General features: G+C 46.2%; 1 protein-coding gene across 1 annotated transcript; it reads left to right on the forward strand.

Annotated features, from left to right (window-relative positions):
- Window positions 1-2: 2 nt before the first annotated feature.
- Window positions 3-22,167, forward strand: LOC149431664 (splicing factor 3B subunit 3-like; the record flags this gene model as incomplete). The annotated part of the gene is made up of 12 exons (XM_089665421.1): window positions 3-56; window positions 3,979-4,102; window positions 4,403-4,729; window positions 9,605-9,777; window positions 10,706-10,847; window positions 10,929-11,041; window positions 12,583-12,720; window positions 12,806-12,909; window positions 14,790-14,955; window positions 15,048-15,143; window positions 15,260-15,332; window positions 22,016-22,167. Coding segments are annotated over exons 2-12 (1,554 nt in total), but the record flags the coding sequence as incomplete, so codon positions are not given.
- Between the last annotated feature and the right edge of the window lie 116 nt (window positions 22,168-22,283).

The raw sequence follows: 22,283 nt of genomic DNA on the forward strand, positions 1-22,283 counted from the left end.
CAGTGCCAGTGCTGGGAGGTGAGAGGAGCGGTTGTCGGTGCCCGGAGTGTATCGGGGTGAGGAACGGACTTGAGGCTGGGAGGTGGTATAATTCTGGGTGCCAGTCCGTAGCGGGGTGTATGTGGACAGGCGGAAGGAGGGCAGCTCTCTGAGGGCCACGCATTGCTTTGTGGCGGAAGAGGCGCGAAATGGCGGCTGTGTGATCCGGCGAGGGATCCGGTGTGAATCCCCGCCATCCGCCACAGGTGCCCCGCCGTGTGTGTACCGGGGTCAGGTGAGGGGGGAGAGGGTATGGTTCGGTGTTTGTGTTCCCTGTTCAGGCCTTCTGTGCGGCCACACTCCTCTCCCACTATGGAGGCCTCATCAGCAGGAGGCCGGGGCCACTCTGGGGATAAGAGGGGGGCTGAGCATCCTCATTGGGGAGGAGGAGGAGGCAGACCATAGTATTGGGGGGGCTTTCCATTATATTGCAAGGTGTCATGTGACTGTACCTGGGGAATCTGCCAGGGGCTCTATGGGGGTCCCCTGTGGCTGGCTGAGGTCTCTGGAGGCCCCCTGTGCCAGGTGGGGGATCTCTAGGGCCTTTGGGGGTCCCCTGTTTCACTTGGTGATCTTTGAGGTGTCTGGGGGTCCCCTGTTCCTGGTGGGGGTTCTCTGGAGGTCCCCTGTACCTGGTGGAGATCTTCGATGTTTCTAGGGGTCCCCTGTGCCTGGTGGGAAATCTATGGGACCTTAAGGGGTCCCCTGTGCTTGGTTGGGATCTCTAGGGCCTGTGGCGGTCCCCTGTGCTAGGTGGGGATCTCTGGGGTTCCCCTGTGCCTGTTGGGGATCCCTGAGGTCTCTGGGGTTCCCCTGTGCCTGTTGGGGATCCCTGAGGTCTCTGGGGTTCCCCTGTGCCTGTTGGGGATCCCTGAGGTCTCTGGGGTTCCCCTGTGCCTGTTGGGGATCCCTGAGGTCTCTGGGGGTCCCCTGTGCCTGTTGGGGATCCCTGAGGTCTCTGGGGGTCCCCTGTGCCTGTTGGGGATCCCTGAGGTCTCTGGGGGGGGGGGGTCCCCGTGCCTGTTGGTGACCTTCGAGGCCTCTGGGGGGGGGTTCCCCGTGCCTGTTGGTGACCTTCGAGGTCTCTGGGGGGGGGGTCCCCCGTGCCTGTAGGTGACCTTCGAGGTCTCTGGGGGGGGTCCCCCGTGCCTGTTGGTGACCTTCGAGGTCTCTAGGGGGGTCCCCCGTGCCTGTTGGTGACCTTCGAGGTCTCTGGGGGGGTCCCCCGTGCCTGTTGGTGACCTTCGAGGTCTCTGGGGGGGGGGGGGTCCCCCGTGCCTGTAGGTGACCTTCGAGGTCTCTGGGGGGGGGTCCCCCGTGCCTGTTGGTGACCTTCGAGGTCTCTGGGGGGGTCCCCCGTGCCTGTTGGTGACCTTCGAGGTCTCTGGGGGGGTCCCCCGTGCCTGTTGGTGACCTTCGAGGTCTCTGGGGGGGTCCCCCGTGCCTGTTGGTGACCTTCGAGGTCTCTGGGGGGGTCCCCCGTGCCTGTTGGTGACCTTCGAGGTCTCTGGGGGGGTCCCCCGTGCCTGTTGGTGACCTTCGAGGTCTCTGGGGGGGTCCCCCGTGCCTGTTGGTGACCTTCGAGGTCTCTGGGGGGGGTCCCCCGTGCCTGTTGGTGACCTTCGAGGTCTCTGGGGGGGGTCCCCCGTGCCTGTTGGTGATCTTCGAGGTCTCTGGGGGGGGTCCCCTGCCTGTGCCTGTTGGTCATCTTCCAGGTCTCTGCGGGGGTCCCCTGCCTGGGCCTGTTGGTCATCTTCGAGGTCTCTGGGGGGGTCCCCTGCCTGGGCCTGTTGGTGATCTTCGAGGTCTCTGGGGGGGGGGGGGTCCCTGTGCCTGTTGGTGACCTTCGAGGTCTCTGGGGGGGGTCCCCCGTGCCTGTTGGTGACCTTCGAGGTCTCTGGGGGGGGTCCCCCGTGCCTGTTGGTGACCTTCGAGGTCTCTGGGGGGGGTCCCCCGTGCCTGTTGGTCATCTTCGAGGTCTCTGGGGGGGGTCCCCCGTGCCTGTTGGTCATCTTCGAGGTCTCTGGGGGGGGTCCCCCGTGCCTGTTGGTCATCTTCGAGGTCTCTGGGGGGGGTCCCCTGCCTGTGCCTGTTGGTCATCTTCGAGGTCTCTGCGGGGGTCCCCTGCCTGGGCCTGTTGGTCATCTTCGAGGTCTCTGGGGGGGTCCCCTGCCTGGGCCTGTTGGTGATCTTCGAGGTCTCTGGGGGGGGGGGGTCCCTGTGCCTGTTGGTGATCTTCGAGGTCTCGGGGGGGGTCCCCTGTGCCTGTTGGTGATCTTCGAGGTCTCTGGGGGGGGGGGTTGTCCCCTGTGCCGGGGGGAGGTCTCTGGGGGGGGGGTTGTCCCCTGTGCCGGGGGGAGGTCTCTGGGGGGGGTTGTCCCCTGTGCCGGGGGAAGGTCTCTGGGGGGGATTTCCAATGTGTCTGGGGGTCCCTTGTACCTAGTGGGGATCTGTGTGGGTCACCTGTGCTTGACTGGGATCTCTGGGGCCTTTTGGGATCCATTGTGCTCGACTGGGGTCTCTGGGGGGCCCCCTGTGCCTGGCGGGGATTTCTGAGGTCTCTGGAGGTCCTCTGTGCCTGTTGGGTGATCTGTGATATATCTGGGGGTCCCTTGTGCCTAGTGGGGATCTCTGGGGGTCCCCTGTGCCTAGGGGGGAATCCCTGAGGTCTCTGGAGGTCCCCTGTGCATGTTGGTAATCTTTAATGTCTCTGGGGGTCCTTTGTGCCTAGTGGGGATCTCTGTGGGTCCCTTCTGTACCTGGTGGAAAATCTCTGTGGCCTTTGGGGGTCCCCTGTACTTGGGTGGTCTTCAAAGTCTCTGGAGGTCCCCTGTGCCTGGCAGGAAATCTTTGGGGTTCCCCTGTGCCTGGCGGGGTTCTCCGAGGTCTCTGGGGGGGTCCCCTGTGCCTGGCGGAAATTTCCGAGGTCTCTGGGGGTTCCCTGTGCCTAGTGAGGATCTCTGGGCATCCCCTGTGGCTGGGAATCATCTTCAGGATACCTAGGGGTCCCATGTGCCTGACAGTGATCTCTAGGGGCCCCGGGGTGCTCTCTGTGTCTAGGAATCATCTTTAGGATCTCTGGGGTCCCCTGTGTCTGGTGGTGATCAAGGTTTCTGGGGGGTCCCCTGTGCGTTGTGGGTATTCTGTCTGGGGGGGAGGTCTGGACTGTATGTGGTACTGATTGGTGGGATGTTTTGGGATACTCTTCCATGTCTGGATTGTATGGTAGGGGTTCTCGCCCATGTCTGGATTGTATGGTAGGGGTTCTCGCCCATGTCTGGATTGTATGGTAGGGGTTCTCGCCCATGTCTGGATTGTATGGTAGGGGTTCTCGCCCATGTCTGGATTGTATGGTAGGGGTTCTCGCCCATGTCTGGATTGTATGGTAGGGGTTCTCGCCCATGTCTGGATTGTATGGTAGGGGTTCCCGCCCATGTCTGATTATTACAGAGGATTTCTGCAGCGCCAACAGTTTACACAGCACTTTACAACACGAGGGCAGACAGTACAGTTTCAAAAAAATTCAATGCAGGAGGAACCAGGGGGCCCTGCTCATGGAGCTTACAATCTAAAAGGGAAGGTCATGTGATACAAAAGGGAATAACTATGGGGGATGGGCTGATAGAGTGGTGATTGGTGGGAGGTCTGGGTTATATATTGTTTGGGGTGCTCACCATGTCTGATTGGTGGGGGTTGCTCTGTGTGGTATGGTGTACTCTACCATGTTTGGGGGGGGGGGGGGGGTGTTAGATTACCTCTGTCACAGTGGGCAGTCCCGGGGTTTCTCTGGTGTCCACACTCTGACTACTGTTGCTGCTCTCAATGATGAGTCTTCATGTCTCTTCTCTGACTGTCACTGGAGACATCCTACCTCTGAGGAGAGCTCTGCCTCCACCATATACTGGATTGTACGGGAATAATCTGATTGATCTGTTTCAGGTATCGTGCTCCTCATCTGATTCCACCAGCTGCTGATATCCGCTCTCCGCCATCATGTTCCTGTACAATATAACACTGCAGAGGGCCACCGGCATCAGCTTCGCCATCCATGGAAACTTCTCAGGTACCTGATATGGGGCTGCTCACCTCTGATATTTAGACCCTCCCCCTCAGTACTCCTCTCCATTATCGGTGATGTGTTTATTCTGGACTACTAATAGAGGAGTCTGGAAATAAATCTCTGCATTCCAGGATGCAGAATCTCTTCAGCTCAGGACTGATACTGTTGTATAGTGTGACATGGCAGGACTGTATTCATGCAGACTTGTGCCGGTACTGACAGGTCCACTTTAAAGTTGAACCTTTTTGCCCCTCTCCCTTGGCTTCCACTCTGAACTTTTCCTTTATTTCCTTTCCTGAATAGGAACCAAATTACAAGAGATTGTTGTTTCCCGGGGGAAGATCCTGGAGTTACTCAGACCCGATGCCAACACAGGAAAAGTCCACACCTTGCTGACGGTGGAAGTGTTTGGGGTCATCCGCTCCCTCATGGCCTTCCGCCTGACTGGAGGCACGAAGGATTATATTGTGGTGGGCAGTGACTCGGGCCGTATCATCATTCTGGAGTATCACCCCTCCAAGAACATGTTTGAGAAGATCCACCAGGAAACCTTTGGGAAGAGCGGTTGTCGGAGGATCGTCCCCGGGCAGTTTCTGGCTGTGGACCCCAAGGGCCGAGCCGTCATGATCAGTGAGTGTGTGAGGTGCTGGCATATATTGGGATTGAGAAGGCCAGTTGTACACGTCTTCATCTCCTGTGTTGTGACTTCCCGGCAATACAGGAATGGGGCTGGTGTAATACAGCATTGTAAGAGGTGCATGATGTGTCCTACAGACCAAAGTACTGGAAGTCCTCTTAACCACTTCCCGTCTGGCCCATGTATATAAACTGCTGGATGGGAGCAGTGTAAGGGCGGGTGGCCATGTATAAACGTCCTCCCCGGCTCCCTGCCTGTGCGTGCTCCCTGGGACACAGCGAAACACCGAACGCTGTACGGGACCTCGGTGTGAGGTCCCGATCATGTGATCACTGATTGGCCGATCATGCGATCACATGAATAGTAGTAAGCAAGATGTCACTTCTGACATCATTGCTTACTACTAGTGAAATCTGTGAATGAGCACAGAGGTCACATGGTACAAGGCTATTCACAACAGCCTTGTACCATGTGACAAGCTGTGACCAATCACAGCTCACAGTATTTCTCAATGGCTGCAGGAATGCAGTCAGAGAAAAGGAGAAATTATTGCTTTTACGCAGCCTTTATGGGTGTAAAAGCAATCGGTGTAAAAAAAAATAAAAAAATCTTTATGGTGACACTGTACTGCTAGGGTGACAGTATGTGGAAAACATAAATAATATAAATATGAAAACATTTTTGAAAAATTATAATTTTTGGTTATAAACTAATTTGAGGTATATATTTTTTATTTTTTTTTTTTATTTTACTAAAAAGATAGATGAATACATTTTGGCCAAGATTTATGAAGAGAGAATATTTATTTGCAAAATCAAAATTCTATAAGAACAATACTTTATATATATTCATCCCCCCCCCCCCCCACAAGTAGTACAGTGTCACTATGGTGACACTGTACAGCTAGGGTGACAATATGTTAAAAAAAAAAACATAAATAATGATATAAAATAAGTAAAAAAAGATTTGAGAAATTATAATTTTTGGTTATCAACTAATGTGGGTTATTTTTTTTTTTTTTTTTTTTTTTCTACTAAAAAGATAGCTGAATACATTTTGGCCAAGATTTATAAAGAAAGATTATTTATTTGCAAAATTTTATAAGAACAACACTTTTTTCAAAATGTTTGGACTGTTTCATTTATATAGCAAAAAAATAAAAATCCCAGTGGTGACTAAATACCACCAAAATAAAGTTTTATCTGTCTCAAATGCTAAAAAATTCATATGGGTACAGTGTTGCATGACTGTGCAATTGTCATTCAAAGTGTGATAGCTCTGAAAGCTGAAATTGTCCTTGACAGGAAGGGGGTGAAAGTGTCTGGACTTGAAGGGGTTAAATCTCTCCTATTTCCTCAAGCTGTAGGAATGTTTAGCGTAAACCTGAACAAAGCAACCTGTCCACGTTAACCACTTGCTGACCAATGTATGTATATAAGCAGCTTGTCGCCAGTCTTTTAATTTAAAGAAAAAAATGTAAACACTTTACAGACAACAAACTGAGAAGGTAGTCAGATATGTAGTGACAGGTCAAGTAATCCAAACAAAGCTATTGGCAGTTTCTGTATGCATACGAACACCCATAATCAACAGACATTAGCTTGTTTGGGTACCAAGGTAGAGAACACAACGTTAACAATTGTATCTATTGATACATGTATATGTTCCGTACAGGGAAGGTACTCTGTATGAACATGAATCTGTAGATATCTAATAACCTAACCCAGGGGTAGGCAACCTGAGAGCCGCAGGACTACAAGTTCCATCATGCCTCTGCAAGTCATAGCTGTAACTGTCAGTTTTGTAATCTTTGCAATGCCTCATGGGAAATGTAGTTCCACAACAGCTAGAGAGACGCAGGTTGCCTACCCCTGACCTAACCAAACTTGCACAAATGGACCATAGTACTGATCTTATATATGACTTGTGTTAGAATGAGATTGCTTCAAAAAAAGTAATATCTAGACTTTAAGTGCTTTTTGTGCCTCCAGACTCCCAAGGGGTTTATTTACTAAAGCTGGAGAGTCCAAAATCAGACTCCCTTCTGCATAGAAACCAATCAGCTTCTAACCTCAGCTTGTTCAATGAAGCTTTGGCAATGAAACCTGGAAGCTGATTGGTTTCTATGTAGAAGGGAGTCTGATTTTGGACTCTCCAGCTTTAGTAAATAGGCTACTGTCCCTTGGGGGTTTATTTACTAAAGCTGGAGAGTCCAAAATCAGACTCACTTCTACATAGAAACCAATCAGCTTCCAGGTTTCATTGCCAAAGCTTCATTGAACAAGCTGAGGTTAGAAGCTGATTGGTTTCGATGCAGAAGGGAGTCTGATTTTGGACTCTCCAGCTTTAGTAAATAAACCCCCAAGGGACAGTAGCCTATTTGAAATCGGGTGGAGTGGTGCCAATCCAGGCCTGCTGACAATCTTGAAGCGGACTTAAACCCTCCTGTCCTTTACAACTAAGGAAGCTGCTTCTGATTGATCTGCAACTGCCATGGGGCTGCACATATGCTCTGTTATGACTCCGGCCATTTGATGGTTTGACAGTGTTTGGTTGAGGAGATGAGCAAATGTGACAGTTAGCATTCCCTGCTTTTCAGGAATTTAACTGTTTTTTGAAACTGGTAAATCAATGGGTTTAGTTTTGGTTTATAATTTACTACTGTTTAAGGGTTCTGGGCTTCAGAAAAATGGCAGCTTCCAGCAGGAAGAAATGGGAACAATACTGGAGGCAATTCGCAGCACACACTAATTTTGGTAGCATAATTGTATGGAGTGTTCCTTGGTGAAGAACATTTTTTTATCACGTTGTTATGGGTAATATTTCACTTTTAAGCAACATATAAACCTGGTTTTAATGTGTGTGAAAAATTTAAAAAAATTACACTGGTCAGCAGGCAGTCAATGTATAACTAAAGCTTAACCACTTCCAGTCCGGACACTTTTACACCCTTCCTGTCCAGGGCAATTTTCAGCTTTCAACTCTATCACACTTTGAATGACAATTGCGCGGTCATGCAACACTGTACCCAAATGAATTTTTTACCATTTTTTTGAGACAGATAAAGCTTTATTTTGGTGGTATTTATTCACCGCTGGGATTTTTATTTTTTTGCTATGTAAATGAAAAAGTCCAAAAATTTTGAAAAAAAGTTTTTTGTTTTTTTTTTATAAAAATTTGCAAATAAATAATATTTCATCATAAATCTTTGCCAAAATTTATTCCGTTATCTTTTTAGTAAAAAAAAAAAAATCCTAATTAGTTTATAACCAAAAATTATAATTTTTAAACCTTTTTTTTTTTTTTTTACATTTTTATATTTTTTTATATTATTTTTTATTTTAATTTTTTACATACTGTCACCCTAGCAGTACAGTGTCACCATGGTGAGGGGGTGATGAAGATATTTTTTTTTTTTTTTTTTTATATACACAGATTGCTTTTACACCCATATAGGATGTAAAAGCAATCATTTCTCTTTCTCTCTGTCTGCATTCTTGCAGTCATTGAGAAGTACTGAGTGAGCTGTGATTGGTCACAGCTTGTCACATGGTACAAGGCTGTTGTGAATAGCCTTGTACCATGTGACCTCTGTGATCATTCACAGATTTCACACGTAGTAAGCAATGATGTCAGAAGTGACATCTTGCTTACTACTTTGCATGTGATCACTGATTGGCCAATCAGTGACCACATGATCGGGACCTCGTACAGAGGTCCCGTCCGACGATCAGTGTTTCACTGTGTCCGGAGGACACAGCGGGCACCGGATCGTGGTGCTGCGCGCTCCCAGGGAGCGCGCACAAGCAGGGTGCGGGGAGGCCGTTTATAAACGGCCACCCGACCCTGCACTGCCACCGTCCGGCCGTTTATATGCAACGGCCAGTCGGGAGGTGGTTAAAGCAGAACTTCACTCTCTCAATCAACCTGAGCTATTTTTATTCCTTTATGATATGGCATTAGTATATAAATGGGAAAGTATATCATATTTTACTTGTTTTTAAGTTGTGTGTTTTTTTTTTTTCTTTTTTTTTTTTTTTTTTTTTTTTTTTTCAATTTTAATTTCTTCAGTTACTTCCTGGTTTCCTTGCCTAGGCAAATGATGTCATACATCCCAGCAGTCTTCAGTGGGGGGAGGGTTCTCAGTTCAGCCTACGCCTGAGCTAAGGGCAGATGGATTCCAGGAAGTAAACGATATGTAAATTATCTGCCCTTACTCAAGTTGGCCGCACCCAAAAATGTCGGGGGGGTGCTTTTCAAAATGATTTCTCAGCAAAACGGAGCATGGAAACATGGCTGGATGGTAGTTTCCTTTTGAATATTAAAAATTAAATCGTGTTTTTGGTGCTCAAATGCAGTGCAGTTCCACTTTAAGAATGGTGAAAATCCTGTCAAGAGGGAGAAACCTAACCACATGCCCCCAATCAGATTTCCCTTCACTTCCTGTTCTGCAGATTCAACAGGAAATGAGCTGAAATATTTCCAAAGTTACAGTTATTGGAGCAAGTTTCCCTATTGGAATATTTTCCCTCTATTCCTTTTCTGATGGCAGCTTAAAATTTTGGCTTCTCCCTCACTTTAAATTTCGGCGACGTTGGTCATCGGTATAAATCAGGGACACGGGCAGCAATAAAAACCTTACAAGGGACGTAACTTATAACTATCCAAAACTAAAATAAAAGTTTTTGCTTTAGACACACTTTAAAGGGTTAGTTTACCCTTTTCAGGAAAAAAAAAATGAAAAGGGGGAGGAACACCCTACAGCCACTTTCTGTGGTCTTCTGATGAAATCAGCGTTGATATAAAACCGTGCTCGCAGTACTTGGTCTGTATCCGCGGTGTTGAATGTGTGTTCTGGTTGCTCACAGGTGCCATCGAGAAGCAAAAACTGGTGTACATCCTGAACAGAGACGCAGCTGCCCGTCTAACCATCTCCTCCCCGCTGGAGGCTCATAAGGCCAACACTCTTGTGTATCATGTGGTGGGAGTAGACGTGGGCTTTGAGAACCCCATGTTTGCCTGTCTGGAAATGGACTATGAGGTAAGATTGACCCCCTGGTAGATATAATACGACTGAATGTTGGTGCTCAGCATGATGAGTTCTCATGTCTCTTCTCTGACTCTTCTGCTGGAGACAATGTTACTCTGATGAGCCGTGAACAATACGGTGAAGCCTTCCTTCAGTATGACAGTTTGTGATCTTGTCAGCCATGTACAGCAGTGTGAAGCCTTGCTGCAGTATGACAGTTTGTGAGCTCTGTACAGCAGTGTGAAGCCTTGGCTGCAGTATGACAGTTTGTGATCTTGTGAGCTGTGTACAGCAGTGTGAAGCCTTGGCTGCAGTATGACAGTTTGTGATCTTGTGAGCTGTGTACAGCAGTGTGAAGCCTTGCTGCAGTATGACAGTTTGTGATCTTGTCAGCCATGTACAGCAGTGTGAAGCCTTGCTGCAGTATGACAGTTTGTGAGCTGTGTACAGCAGTGTGAAGCCTTGGCTGCAGTATGACAGTTTGTGATCTTGTCAGCCATGTACAGCAGTGTGAAGCCTTGCTGCAGTATGACAGTTTGTGAGCTCTGTACAGCAGTGTGAAGCCTTGGCTGCAGTGTGACAGTTTGTGATCTTGTGAGCTGTGTACAGCAGTGTGCAGCCTTGGCTGCAGTATGACAGTTTGTGGGCTCTGTACAGCAGTGTGCAGCCTTGGCTGCAGTATGACAGTTTGTGAGCTGTGTACAGCAGTGTGAAGCCTTGGCTGCAGTATATGGCAGTTTAAGTGGACAGCAGGGTGAAACCTTGACTGCATTAGGACAGTTTGTGTTCTGATGAGCTGCATACAGCAGTGTCAGGCCTTTGGATGCATTTTGACCGTTTCGTGTTCTAAAGAACCATGTACAGCAGGGTAATGCTTCCTTTTACTGTGATCATTTGTATTCTTATGGCCTTGATGCAGTCTGTTTTTTTTTGTTTATAGGAAGCTGATAATGACCCAACTGGAGAGGCAGCCGCTAACACCCAGCAGACACTGACCTTCTATGAGCTGGATCTGGGTCTGAACCACGTAGTGCGCAAATACAGCGAGCCTTTGGAGGAGCATGGCAACTTCCTGATCACAGGTCAGTAGACAATCGGCTCTCTCTGCATTGTCTGACATCACAAGTCCAGTTCCATTGTTCTTATACAATTTTCTTGTACAGTTCCTGGAGGCTCAGATGGTCCCAGTGGGGTGCTCATCTGCTCCGAAAACTACATTACCTACAAGAACTTTGGAGACCAGCCAGATATTCGTTGTCCCATCCCAAGAAGGCGGGTGAGTTTCCCTCTGCGTTGCGTTTTTAACCTGAATCCAGTGGTGCAGCTTTTGTGATGAGTTTTCATGTCTCTTCTCTGACACTCATGAAGAGGATGTAAAGATTCTGATCAGCTGTAGCCTGGACACGTCTAGCAACATGCTCCTACCCAGAATTTAGTGTATGTCAAATACAGTACATCTCTGCAGTACATGCAATGTTTAAGGGCACAGAACACTGAGAAATGTGCAAGTGTGGGGAAAAAAATGCCTTCTGATCTGCAAGAAATCCAGTGAGCTCCTAACTACCTATAGTGAGTGGACAACCCTACCTCTGCTGCAGTGAATTCCCAAGTAGTCAGCCCTGCCCAGGTATTCCCTGCGTGACTATGGAAACCTTCCACTATGATAAAAAGGGTGACATGTTCTGTAGTCCAGCTGGGCTGACAACGCTGCTTGGGATTTCAGTACAGCAGAGGAATTGTTGCTCATTTCAGGAAGTTAGGAGCTCGCTGGATTTCTGGTAGATCAGCAGTTGTTTTTCTGTTGCTGCATGATTCAATTATTAAATCCAGGCAAACAAATAAATTATTGCACAGCCACCGTCACTTAACAATATTGTGTTCATTAATTTTGCTGACGTTGTCATCTGTTTATTTTAGGAATAATCTCATTAATTCCATAAGTTAACTCCTTTTTGTGGTAGCTTATTCACCAGCAAGGGCCTCTGAGGAGTCCTATCATAGCCACTGCACCATGTAGGCCTTCTTCACCTGAGACTACAAATAAACATCAAGCTGCTCTGTGCTCAGATATGCACAGGCGGAATAGTGAGGCTGCTGTAGATAAGGGTGTGATATCTGCCCACCAATTCAATTATCTAACTTGAACAGTTGGAGCACCGAAACATGGGGATTACTGAGTTCGAGCCTAAGTGCTCATGGGACATGTAGTCCTGTCAAGGAGAGATGTTCAGCCTGATCCCTGACTGGATATAAACAGGAAGTACTGCACAAAGAAATGAAGGGGGCAAGCTTACTTTTTTTTTTTTTTAAAGCAGAAATGGCATTTGAAGTCATACAAATCTCAAAATAACAAAGCAAATACAGAATAATATCAGGCTCAATCATTAATAAACTGAACAACATAATAAAACCTTCCAGCGCCATCAATTAGACAAGAAATCCAAGAGTTTCAGCCTCATTACAAAGATAACATATTACAATGCAAGCAAATAACATGGTAATTTGCACATACAAGACAATAGGAGTAGACCCACAGGAAACGGCACCCCGCTCAATGCCAGAGAATGCAGGAGAAGCAGAAGGCGGCACACTTTAGATGGGTGAATAAAAATTTACAAAGGAGGAAAAGAATAATCATTTCATTATTGATAATAGATACACTTCAAATAGAGAGCTAGCTTATAAAGCAAGGGTTTATTACTACTTTAGAGAGAAAGCATAGAGCAAGGTCCATGCTATGCAGAGATGTTTAAAATGTGTTTTGCATTCATAGACTTTAATGTGAATCCAGACTAACTGCTTGTTCTCTTTCATTAGAATGATCTGGACGATCCAGAACGGGGAATGATCTTTGTTTGCTCGGCTACACATAAAACCAAATCCATGTTTTTCTTCCTGGCTCAGACAGAGCAGGGGGACATATTTAAGATCACACTGGAGACTGATGAGGACATGGTAAGGAGTTGGTGGCCAGGAGGATTGGTATTTGTACTAGTGGGCTTTGTTTTTATCTTGCTCATTGTCTGTGGTGCTCTTTCAGGTCACAGAAATCCGTCTGAAATACTTTGATACCGTTCCAGTGGCTGCAGCAATGTGTGTCTTGAAGACCGGTTTTCTCTTTGTAGCTTCAGAATTCGGGAACCAGTAAGTGATTGTCCCCTTACCATTTTATGAATAGGCTGTGAAGCTTCAAGATGATATAAATGTTGCTGTGTGTTGTATTTTCAAACAGTACAGGCAGTTTCTACAAATTGTGATTTCTTAGCACCAAAAAAAAAAAATTCTGAGACGTGTCACTAACCTTTACATTTTTAAGGCTAAGTTCAGCTTAAAGGAAAAAATAAATGCATGTATTTTTGCAGAAAAAGTTGCATTTTATTATTTTTCTTCTATTGGTCATTGAAGGATACAGCTTAACTTCTCTTGGATGGGTTTGATGCCACCACCTTCAGGAGCAGGACGCTATGCTATTATGTTTGTGAGGCGGGATCAATGAAGTGCTTGCGTCTATTCCTGATAGTGTTGCCACTGTTTCAGGCTACAGTTCCATCATGCAATGGAAATTATAGTACATAATGGGCATGAATGTGGATTGGTACGCTTTCTGAAAGGCGCGAGTGGATGTGACAAAGTAGAAATGGGGCATATTAAATGTTAACATGTTTTATTAAATTTTGGACAAAGCATACACCGTAAGGAGCTGACACTTCTGAGTGTTCCAACCCTGTCAGTTTCCAGCTGTCCTTCATGCGCACTCCTGCTGTCAACATCAGCTAAGTCTCTCATACTCTGATCTCCTCCTCATTAAGAAAAAAACAAAAAAAAACATCAGCTAAGTCAGGTGATGGTGGCATCCAGGAGATCCCGGTTAGTTCCCACTTCTCCTTCATATGGTCTCCTGCTGTCAGCATCAGCTAAGTCAGGCGGTCGTGGCATCCAGGAGATCCCGGTTAGTTCCCACTTCTCCTTCATGTGGTCTCCTGCTGTCAACATCAGCTAAGTCAGGCGATGGTGGCATCCAGGAGATCCCGGTTAGTTCCCACTTCTCCTTCATGTGGTCTCCTGCTGTCAACATCAGCTAAGTCAGGTGATGGTGGCATCCAGGAGATCCCGGTTAGTTCCCACTTCTCCTTCATGTGGTCTCCTGCTGTCAACATCAGCTAAGTCAGGTGATGGTGGCATCCAGGAGATCCCGGTTAGTTCCCACTTCTCCTTCATGTGGTCTGCTGTCAACATCAGCTAAGTCAGGTGATGGTGGCATCCAGGAGATCCCAGTTAGTTCCCACTTCTCCTTCATGAGGTCTCCTGCTGTCAGCATCAGCTAAGTCAGGTGATGGTGGCATCCAGGAGATCCCGGTTAGTTCCCACTTCTCCTTCATGTGGTCTCCTACTGTCAGCATCAGCCAGATGGCACTGGGAATTCTGTCCTGGGAGCTGCACACTGTAAGCTACAGAGCAGAAACACCATCTCTTGCTCCTGTGTAGTTCCTAAGACAGGAACATCATGCACGTCAGTGGGGAAAGCAGAGTTGTCCTTTTATATACAGGAGCTGGGAGGTGAGTTCTCCTTCCTCTGTGTACTCCCCAACCAGCAAGTAGCCTGCCAAGTGACAATGGGACTTCTATTCTTCATTACTGGGGCATTTAGGAAGATCTGTAATTTGGTCAGTGATGAGCAGCAGAGCTTCACACTTTGCCACCTTTTACATTACTGCTTGTCACTGGCCCAGTCGCTCAGATCAAATCTTTCACTTTTTTACTCCAGATCTTTCGGGCTTCTTTAAAGGAATGGGTCACCACTGTGATACAAATTAAGTTATGTTGATCCTCATACTTGGTCAGTCACATGGTCACATCTTGTAGCCCCAATCCTAATTTCCATGCATCATCTTTAAAAAAAGACAGCTGGAGGGCGGAGGCGATTTGAAGTTTTCTATTTGCACATTTGAATGGCTGTATTAAATAAGATAATGTGCATGTAGACTGATCTTCTTTTGTGTATTAATCGAACATCTTCTTTTTAGTTATCTCTACCAGATTGCCCATCTGGGTGACGATGATGAGGAACCGGAGTTCTCCTCAGCAATGCCCTTAGAAGAGGGAGACACCTTTTTCTTCCAGCCCCGCCCACTGAAGAACCTGGTGCTGGTAGATGAGCAGGACAGTCTCTCCCCCATCATGAGCTGCCAGGTAGGTGGGCTGTAGAGGTGGCATTGATTGGGCAGTAGTGACACAATTGAGCATCTGCTGACTGCTATATATACTATGTCTTTGCTTCGTAGATTGCTGACTTGGCCAATGAAGACACTCCTCAGCTGTATGTAGCCTGTGGCCGTGGTCCTCGTTCTTCTCTCAGGGTCCTGAGGCACGGGCTTGAGGTGAGCATTGAGTAACTGATGCCATGTGTCCCTGTAGAGGAGATTGCACCCCGATGCGTGCCATTGTCCTGTAGGGGAGGGATCATACATCTCTCTAATAACTCTTTTCTCTTTAGGTGTCTGAAATGGCCGTCTCAGAGCTGCCCGGTAATCCCAACGCTGTATGGACCGTTAGACGACACATTGAAGGTATGTTGGGTGACGCTCAGTGGGTCATATGGGAAGGGGGGGGGGGCGTTAGTCTTCACGTGACCTACTATTTTCAGTAAACCAGTAACTAGTCACGAACAAATCTATTTATGATCTTTATTGTTTCTATTCAATTTGGTTTGTCCTAATTCCATATCAGATCTAAGTATACCTTTCACCCAGGCACATAACTTTTAGCTTCCGTGCTGTCACCTTCAGTGTTGGGTGACAGATGCTTTTCAGATATGTCTGAAATCAATTCCAAAGATTCAGTACCCCAGCAGCTCCCCGCTGATGTCTGGGATTTTGTAAAAACAAAAAAAAATGCTGCTCCTCCTGCACAGCAGTCAACTCTGCATTAAAGTATTTAGGGGTAGAGGAATAAGCTGTAACTACCTGATCTCACCTGTCGGTGCTCATCTCTTCTTTGCGTTCCGAGTTGTGAGCGGTTCCTCTATCCTGCCCTGCGATGTTGAACTTCTGTTTCTGCATTGTATGTGGTGACTTTGGAGTGTGACTGCCAGCCAAAACACCAATGGGGAGCAGATGCATAGATGGAGAAAGCCTGCCAAAGCAAGGAATGAAGTATTATAGCTTATTTCTATATCCCTGGACTTAAAGTGGAACTCTTAGTCAGAATATTAAGTCCTGCTAGATCACGTCAGGCTAGCCCCTTTTGCAGGTATAGCTATGTAAAATGTTAAAAGGTGCTTATACTGTTTAAAATCCAGTAATACATTATCTCACCCTGCTGTGCACATGCTCAGTTGCTCTCTACTTTTAGGCACTGCCGAACTTGTAGAGCCGATCTGATGACAGCTTTAAAATGGAATTAAATCCTCCTATCTTTTAGGCCTCATTCACACCATATGTGAAGAAAAACTGATGGAAACTGACACACAGATTTTTTTGCAGAGTCATCTGTTTTTTTTTTTTTTTCAGGCGCACTTCAATGAGTTTTAAACAGGTTGCAGGTTCCTGCGCAGAAAAAACTACACGTGATACTAGTGCTGTGGTGTGAACAAGGCACATAGAATACAATTGATTTCGTTGTACCCTTGCAGAATGTGTGCAGAAATACTGACGGGTCTGCACCATGGCGTGAATGAGCCCTTACAGCCAAGGAAGCTGCTTATATTTGATCTGCAACTGCCATGGTGCTGCAGATGTGATCAGTTATGACACCGGCCATTTGATGGTTTGGCAGTTTGGTTGAGGACAGAAACAAATGTGACAGTTAGCAATCCCAGCATTCCGAGAATGTAACTGTTTGTTTTAAACCGTTAAATCAATATGTTTAGTTGCGCTTTATGATTTACTGCAGTTCAGGGGCGTCTGGGCTTCATCAGAACGGCAGTCTCTCCAGCAAGACAATGCTGGATGCAATTTACAGCACACACTAACTTTGGTAGCATAATTATTAATGTGGAAAGCCTGTTCCTTGCTAATGAACATTATTTTTTTACCAAGTTGTTATGGTTAAAATTCTGATTTAACAAGCTTTTAACCCTTGTGGGGCCCTCTGTCTGCACTGAAAGAGTTAAATGCCAACCACTTCCCACAACAGCTACATTTTAAATCGTGACTAAACCTATCAATTTACTGTTTTAAAAACCAGTTACATTCCTGGCATGCTATGCTGGAATTGCTCTCAGGGCTCGTTCACACCATGGCGCAGTGATGTCAGTTTTCCTGCACGGGCACAACAAAATCAATTGTTCTTTATGTGCCCTCTTCACACCACAACACTAGTATCGCGTGCAGATTTTTTTCTGCGCAGGAATATGCAACTTGTTTAAAACTCATTAAAGAGCACTGATGTGTGTGCAAGTGAAATCTGTCAGTTTCCATCAGTTTTTCTGCATGTATGGTGTGAATAGGCCTCAAGTAAACTGTCAAACCCAACAAATGGCTGGTGTCATAACTGATCACGTGTGCAGCTGATTTAGTACAGACTAAGTGTCCGGTGATTATCTGCTCCTGTCCTAATTAATCTTCGAGCTCTGAAATGTGCGCGCACAGGAAGAAACTTACACACGTTCATTCTGTGTAAACTTCTAGTTTATTACAATGAGAAAGTGAGCTTATATATGAAAAATTATGCAAGAGTCATGAGAGCGCTGCATTACCATTATTGAGCTACAAGTCTTTGGTCATTTTCACACGAAAACAATCTTCCTTCAGAATATATGCGTGGTCTCCTCCTAGGTCTGATCTCTAGAAAGAAATATTTCCTTTGTTCTCAAGTTCACTCGATGGGAGGGGTTGCTGAGCAGCTATTTTTCAGTTAAGGAGGACTACAAAGACCAGCAGGCAAAAGATATACACGCAACACATATATATATTCATACAAAACATTTAGAAGTATAAAAGTAGATATGTATAGACAAACGTATATATTCAACAGGAAACCAAATAGGCATTTTACCATATCCATCACACAGCATCATGACAACTGTTGATCAAACAGAGGCTAAGATGGCAGCTTTGCCTCTGCAGTTGTCATGGTGCTGCACACGTGATCAGGTACGACACCAGCCGTTTGATGGGCTCGGTAATTGCTCCTTTTTATATGAATAACACTCCATGCTAACCGTGATAATTAAAACACATTTCAGATCTAAAATCCCCACAATAATAATCCCATGTCCCTTATCAATGTGTTGTATAGCAAGTGCGATTCAGATGTGTAAGGTTAGTCTGTGTGTGTATATAGTCTTTTATTTTTGTAAGATGCCTGTCAGTGGTCAGCATATTGCAGTGTGTCCTTAAGATTGCTGTCCATCCAAAACCTTTATTAGTTTGGGATTGACTATGGAAGAATGAAAAGCCATGTCGGGTTCCTACTGCTATTTGGAGCTCTGTTTTATATTTTACCTCTCTTCCTGTCTGGTATAATTGTTGTCACCAATTGAGTAAGTGAGGGGGAAAAGAGACAGATAAAAATATTTCTTCTCACTTCCTATCTGGTAATAACCCTTGTCACCGGGACAGGAAATGAGGGGAAAGTTCTTAATAGAGCCTTGCGTAGCAGTAAAAACCTAATTGGGTTTTAATCATTCCCACTCCATCCAAAATTAAAACTTTTGGCTAGACACTTTAAAGATTTTTTATTTTTTTTTTACTGGGAGAATATGAAGGCTGCCATTGATAACAGTCCTCAAAAAAACGCCAGGTTCCCTGGCCTCTATGCTAATCCAGAGATTTCAGTACTTAGGCACTGACCTAAAATCAGTAATTGGATCAGGAGCTCTGCAGGCCTGTTTGTGAAGGAGCTGGAGGCAGCCAGACGATTGGAATTCTTAGAAATACGTCCGCAATGGCATCCTTCATATTTCTCCCAGTTCAGTTTTGTTTTAAGGAGTTTTTCCAGCAAGCTCTGATTTGTGATTGGAGAGAGGGGAGAACAGGGTGCCGGTAATGCTGCCTGATCAGGTCTGCATCTTCATCCTATTGATGTGTGTGTTGGGGGTACAGAGGGGCAGATGTGCAAGCAGGGGGGGGTGGACAGAGGGGCAGATGTGCAAGCATGGGGGGCGGACAGAGGGGCAGATGTGCAAGCATGGGGGGGGCGGACAGAGGGGCAGATGTGCAAGCATGGGGGGGGGGGGGTGGTGGTACAGAGGGGCAGATGTGCAAGCATGGGGGGCGTACAGAGGGGCAGATGTGCAAGCATGGGAGGCGTACAGAGGGGCAGATGTGCAAGCATGGGGGGGGGGGTACAGAGGGGCAGATGTGCAAGCATGGGGGGGGGTACAGAGGGGCAGATGTGCAAGCATGGGGGGGGGGGGGTACAGAGGGGCAGATGTGCAAGCATGGGGGGGCGTACAGAGGGGCAGATGTGCAAGCATGGGAGGCGTACAGAGGGGCAGATGTGCAAGCATGGGGGGGGGGGGGTACAGAGGGGCAGATGTGCAAGCATGGGGGGGGGGGTACAGAGGGGCAGATGTGCAAGCATGGGGGGGGGGTACAGAGGGGCAGATGTGCAAGCATGGGGGGGGGGGGGTACAGAAAGGCAGATGTGCAAGCATGGGGAGCGGACAGAGGGGCTGATGTGTATGTATCAAAGGTACAGAGGGGTGGACGTGTGTATATCTGGGGATACAAAGGGCACTGACATTGCACGCTTCCCTCCCCAGCTCACAGATCAGGACTCGCTGACCACATAGGACTGTTGGGTGCAGTTGCTGGTTACTTCCTCGGCTCTGTGCTATGTCTGGAGCAGGAAGCTGTAACTTCTTGTGATTTGTTGTCGTCATCTTCTTCAGCACATACTAACTCTGGCTGGTACTTGGTGATAACACCCTCCCAATACCAAGCCTTTCTGTTTCTTCCACAGGTGTGTGCTGGTGGAGGAGGTGATGGTATAACCCCCTCCACACATACAGGTGTGTATAGATCTCTTCTCATGTTGCGTGTTACCAGGCCCTGCCATGTTTTTGGAAGCCCAGTGTTGCAGTTGTTGAAGATCTGAAGAGAGGCTGGGCTTGTAAAATGATCGTTCCAGATGCTTCAGTCTGCTGACAAGTTCCTAAATAGCTCCATATTTTCACATTCATAACTTTGGCTGTACATTTCAATGTATTGTGTAGTATGTGGAGAGAGTACAGAGACCTTTCAGCCATTGCTGATCTGATCAGAGATGATGCTGTACAGCCCACACTTAGTGTGTTCTCTGATGATTGATACTTATAGATTTATTTTGTGCTCTTGATTATTGATCTATAATAGAACTATGGTTTCCTTCTGAACAAACTTGGCGCCTTCTCGATATTTAGGAGGTTGTGCCAGGTTCCATAGAGCACATTTATATACATACAGTTGTGTTCAAAATAATAGCAGTGTGTTGAAAAAAGTGAATAAAGCTCAAAATCCTTCTAATAGCTTTTATTTCCATCCACACAAATGCATTGGGAACACGACACATTCTATTCCAAATCAAAACATGAAGAAAAATATATCAAATTTGTGTTGTTCCTCTAAAAAAATGAAAGAAAAGTGAATATTAGACGGTTCAAAAAAATAGCAGTGTTTGTATTCTTTACAAACTCAAACATTCACTATATAAACTGAGAAATGTTTGAAGATTTTGCTTTCCTTTGAATGACTTCATGAATATTTGGTTGTAGTCGCACTGTTTCTGAGAACTGCTGTACATCTGTGTTGCATGGAGTCACCCAACTTCTGGCCCCTGTGATCAGGTATTCCAGCCCAGGATGATTGGACGACATTCCACAGTTCTTCTCTATTTCTTGGTTTTGCCTCAGAAACGGCATTTTTGATGTCACCCCACAAGTTTTCTATTGGATTAAGATCCGGGGATTGGGCTGGCCACTCCATAACGTCAACCTTGTTGGTCTGGAACCAAGATGTTGCACGTTTACTGGTGAGTTTGGGGTCGTTGTCTTGTTGGAACACCCATTTCAAGGGCATTTCCTCTTCAGCATAAGGCAGCATGACCTCTTCAAGTATTCTGATGTATTCAAACTGATCCATGATCCCTGGTATGCGATAAATAGGCCCAACACCGTAGTATGAGAAACATCCCCATATCATGATGCTTGCACCACCATGCTTCACTGTCTTCACAGTGTACTGTGGCTTGAATTCAGTGTTTGGGGGTCGTCTGACAAACTGTCTCCGGCCACTAGACCCAAAAAGAACAATCTTACTTTCATCAGTCCACAAAATGTTGCGCCATTTCTCTTTAGGCCAGTCAATGTGCTCTTTGGCAGATTGTAACCTCTTCAGCACACGTCTTTTTCCAACAGTGGGACTTTGCGGGGGCTTCTTGCAGATAGCTTGGCTTCACATAGTCCGCGCCATTTTGGCTATTCTTCTATCCATTCGAATGGTAGTTTTTCACTTTCTTCCACGTCTTTCAGGTTTTGGTTGCCATTTTAAAGCATTTGCGATCATTTTAGCTGAGCAACCGATCATTTTCTGCACTTCTTTATATGTTTTCCCTCTCCAATCAACTTTTTAATCAAGGTACGCTGTTCTTCTGAACAATGTCTGGAACGACCCATTTTCCTCAGAATTTCAGAGAGTAACCACTGTAACCAGCATGTACAACATTTGCTGCCTTCCTTCCTTAAATAAGGGCAATAATTGCCACCTGTTTTTCAAAGAATGAATGACCTCACTAATAGAACTCCACACTGCTATTATTTTGAACATGCCCCTTTCAATGAGTGATTCAATGACACAGAATCTGCAGCATGCATGTCATGACTGTTGGATCTGTTGGATTTCTATTACTCTACTACACCTGCTAGTAAATGATTTGCCATGTAGAAATATAATTTCTACCAAAAACAGTGATTGATCCGGTTAGTGATGTCTGACTGCTATTATTTTGAACACAACTGTATATCCTTGTGTTTGTTTCTGGCAGAGTGTTGCATTATGGGGCAGTCCAGGCAACACCAGCAATGGTTTAAATATATAGAAGACTGATCAGTTTTTCTGGTTAAAAGTACTGATTAAAAATTAACCCCTTGCCAGTCAAGGTAGAGTTTTTTTTTTTTTTTTTTTTTTTTTTTTTTTTTTGTTTTTGTTTTTTTGTTTTGACCTTGATATGTTGTGTAATGTACAGTGACTGATACAGCAATGCATGTGGCCAGTCTATGACTCTTCTGAGGTTGGTCTGATTTGGGCTTTTCCTGCGCTCCTCTTTACAGATGAGTACGATGCATATATCATAGTATCCTTCGTTAACGCCACACTGGTACTTTCTATCGGTGAGACTGTAGAAGAAGTGACCGACTCCGGATTTCTCGGGACGACCCCAACTCTGTCCTGCTCTCTGCTGGGGGAGGATGCCTTGGTGCAGGTAAGATCCTAGAGGAGATGGACGATTGGCCTGCAAACACATGATCCTTGATAATATTGGGGGGGGGGTTAGATTACCTGCACAGCCAAGAAACAAACCAAGTGCAACTCGCCTGG

Source organism: Staurois parvus, unplaced genomic scaffold (genome assembly GCF_062004578.1).
Source record: "Staurois parvus isolate SC_StPar_1 unplaced genomic scaffold, SC_StPar_1.0 ptg002184l, whole genome shotgun sequence".
In the NCBI taxonomy this organism is placed as follows: domain Eukaryota; kingdom Metazoa; phylum Chordata; class Amphibia; order Anura; family Ranidae; genus Staurois; species Staurois parvus.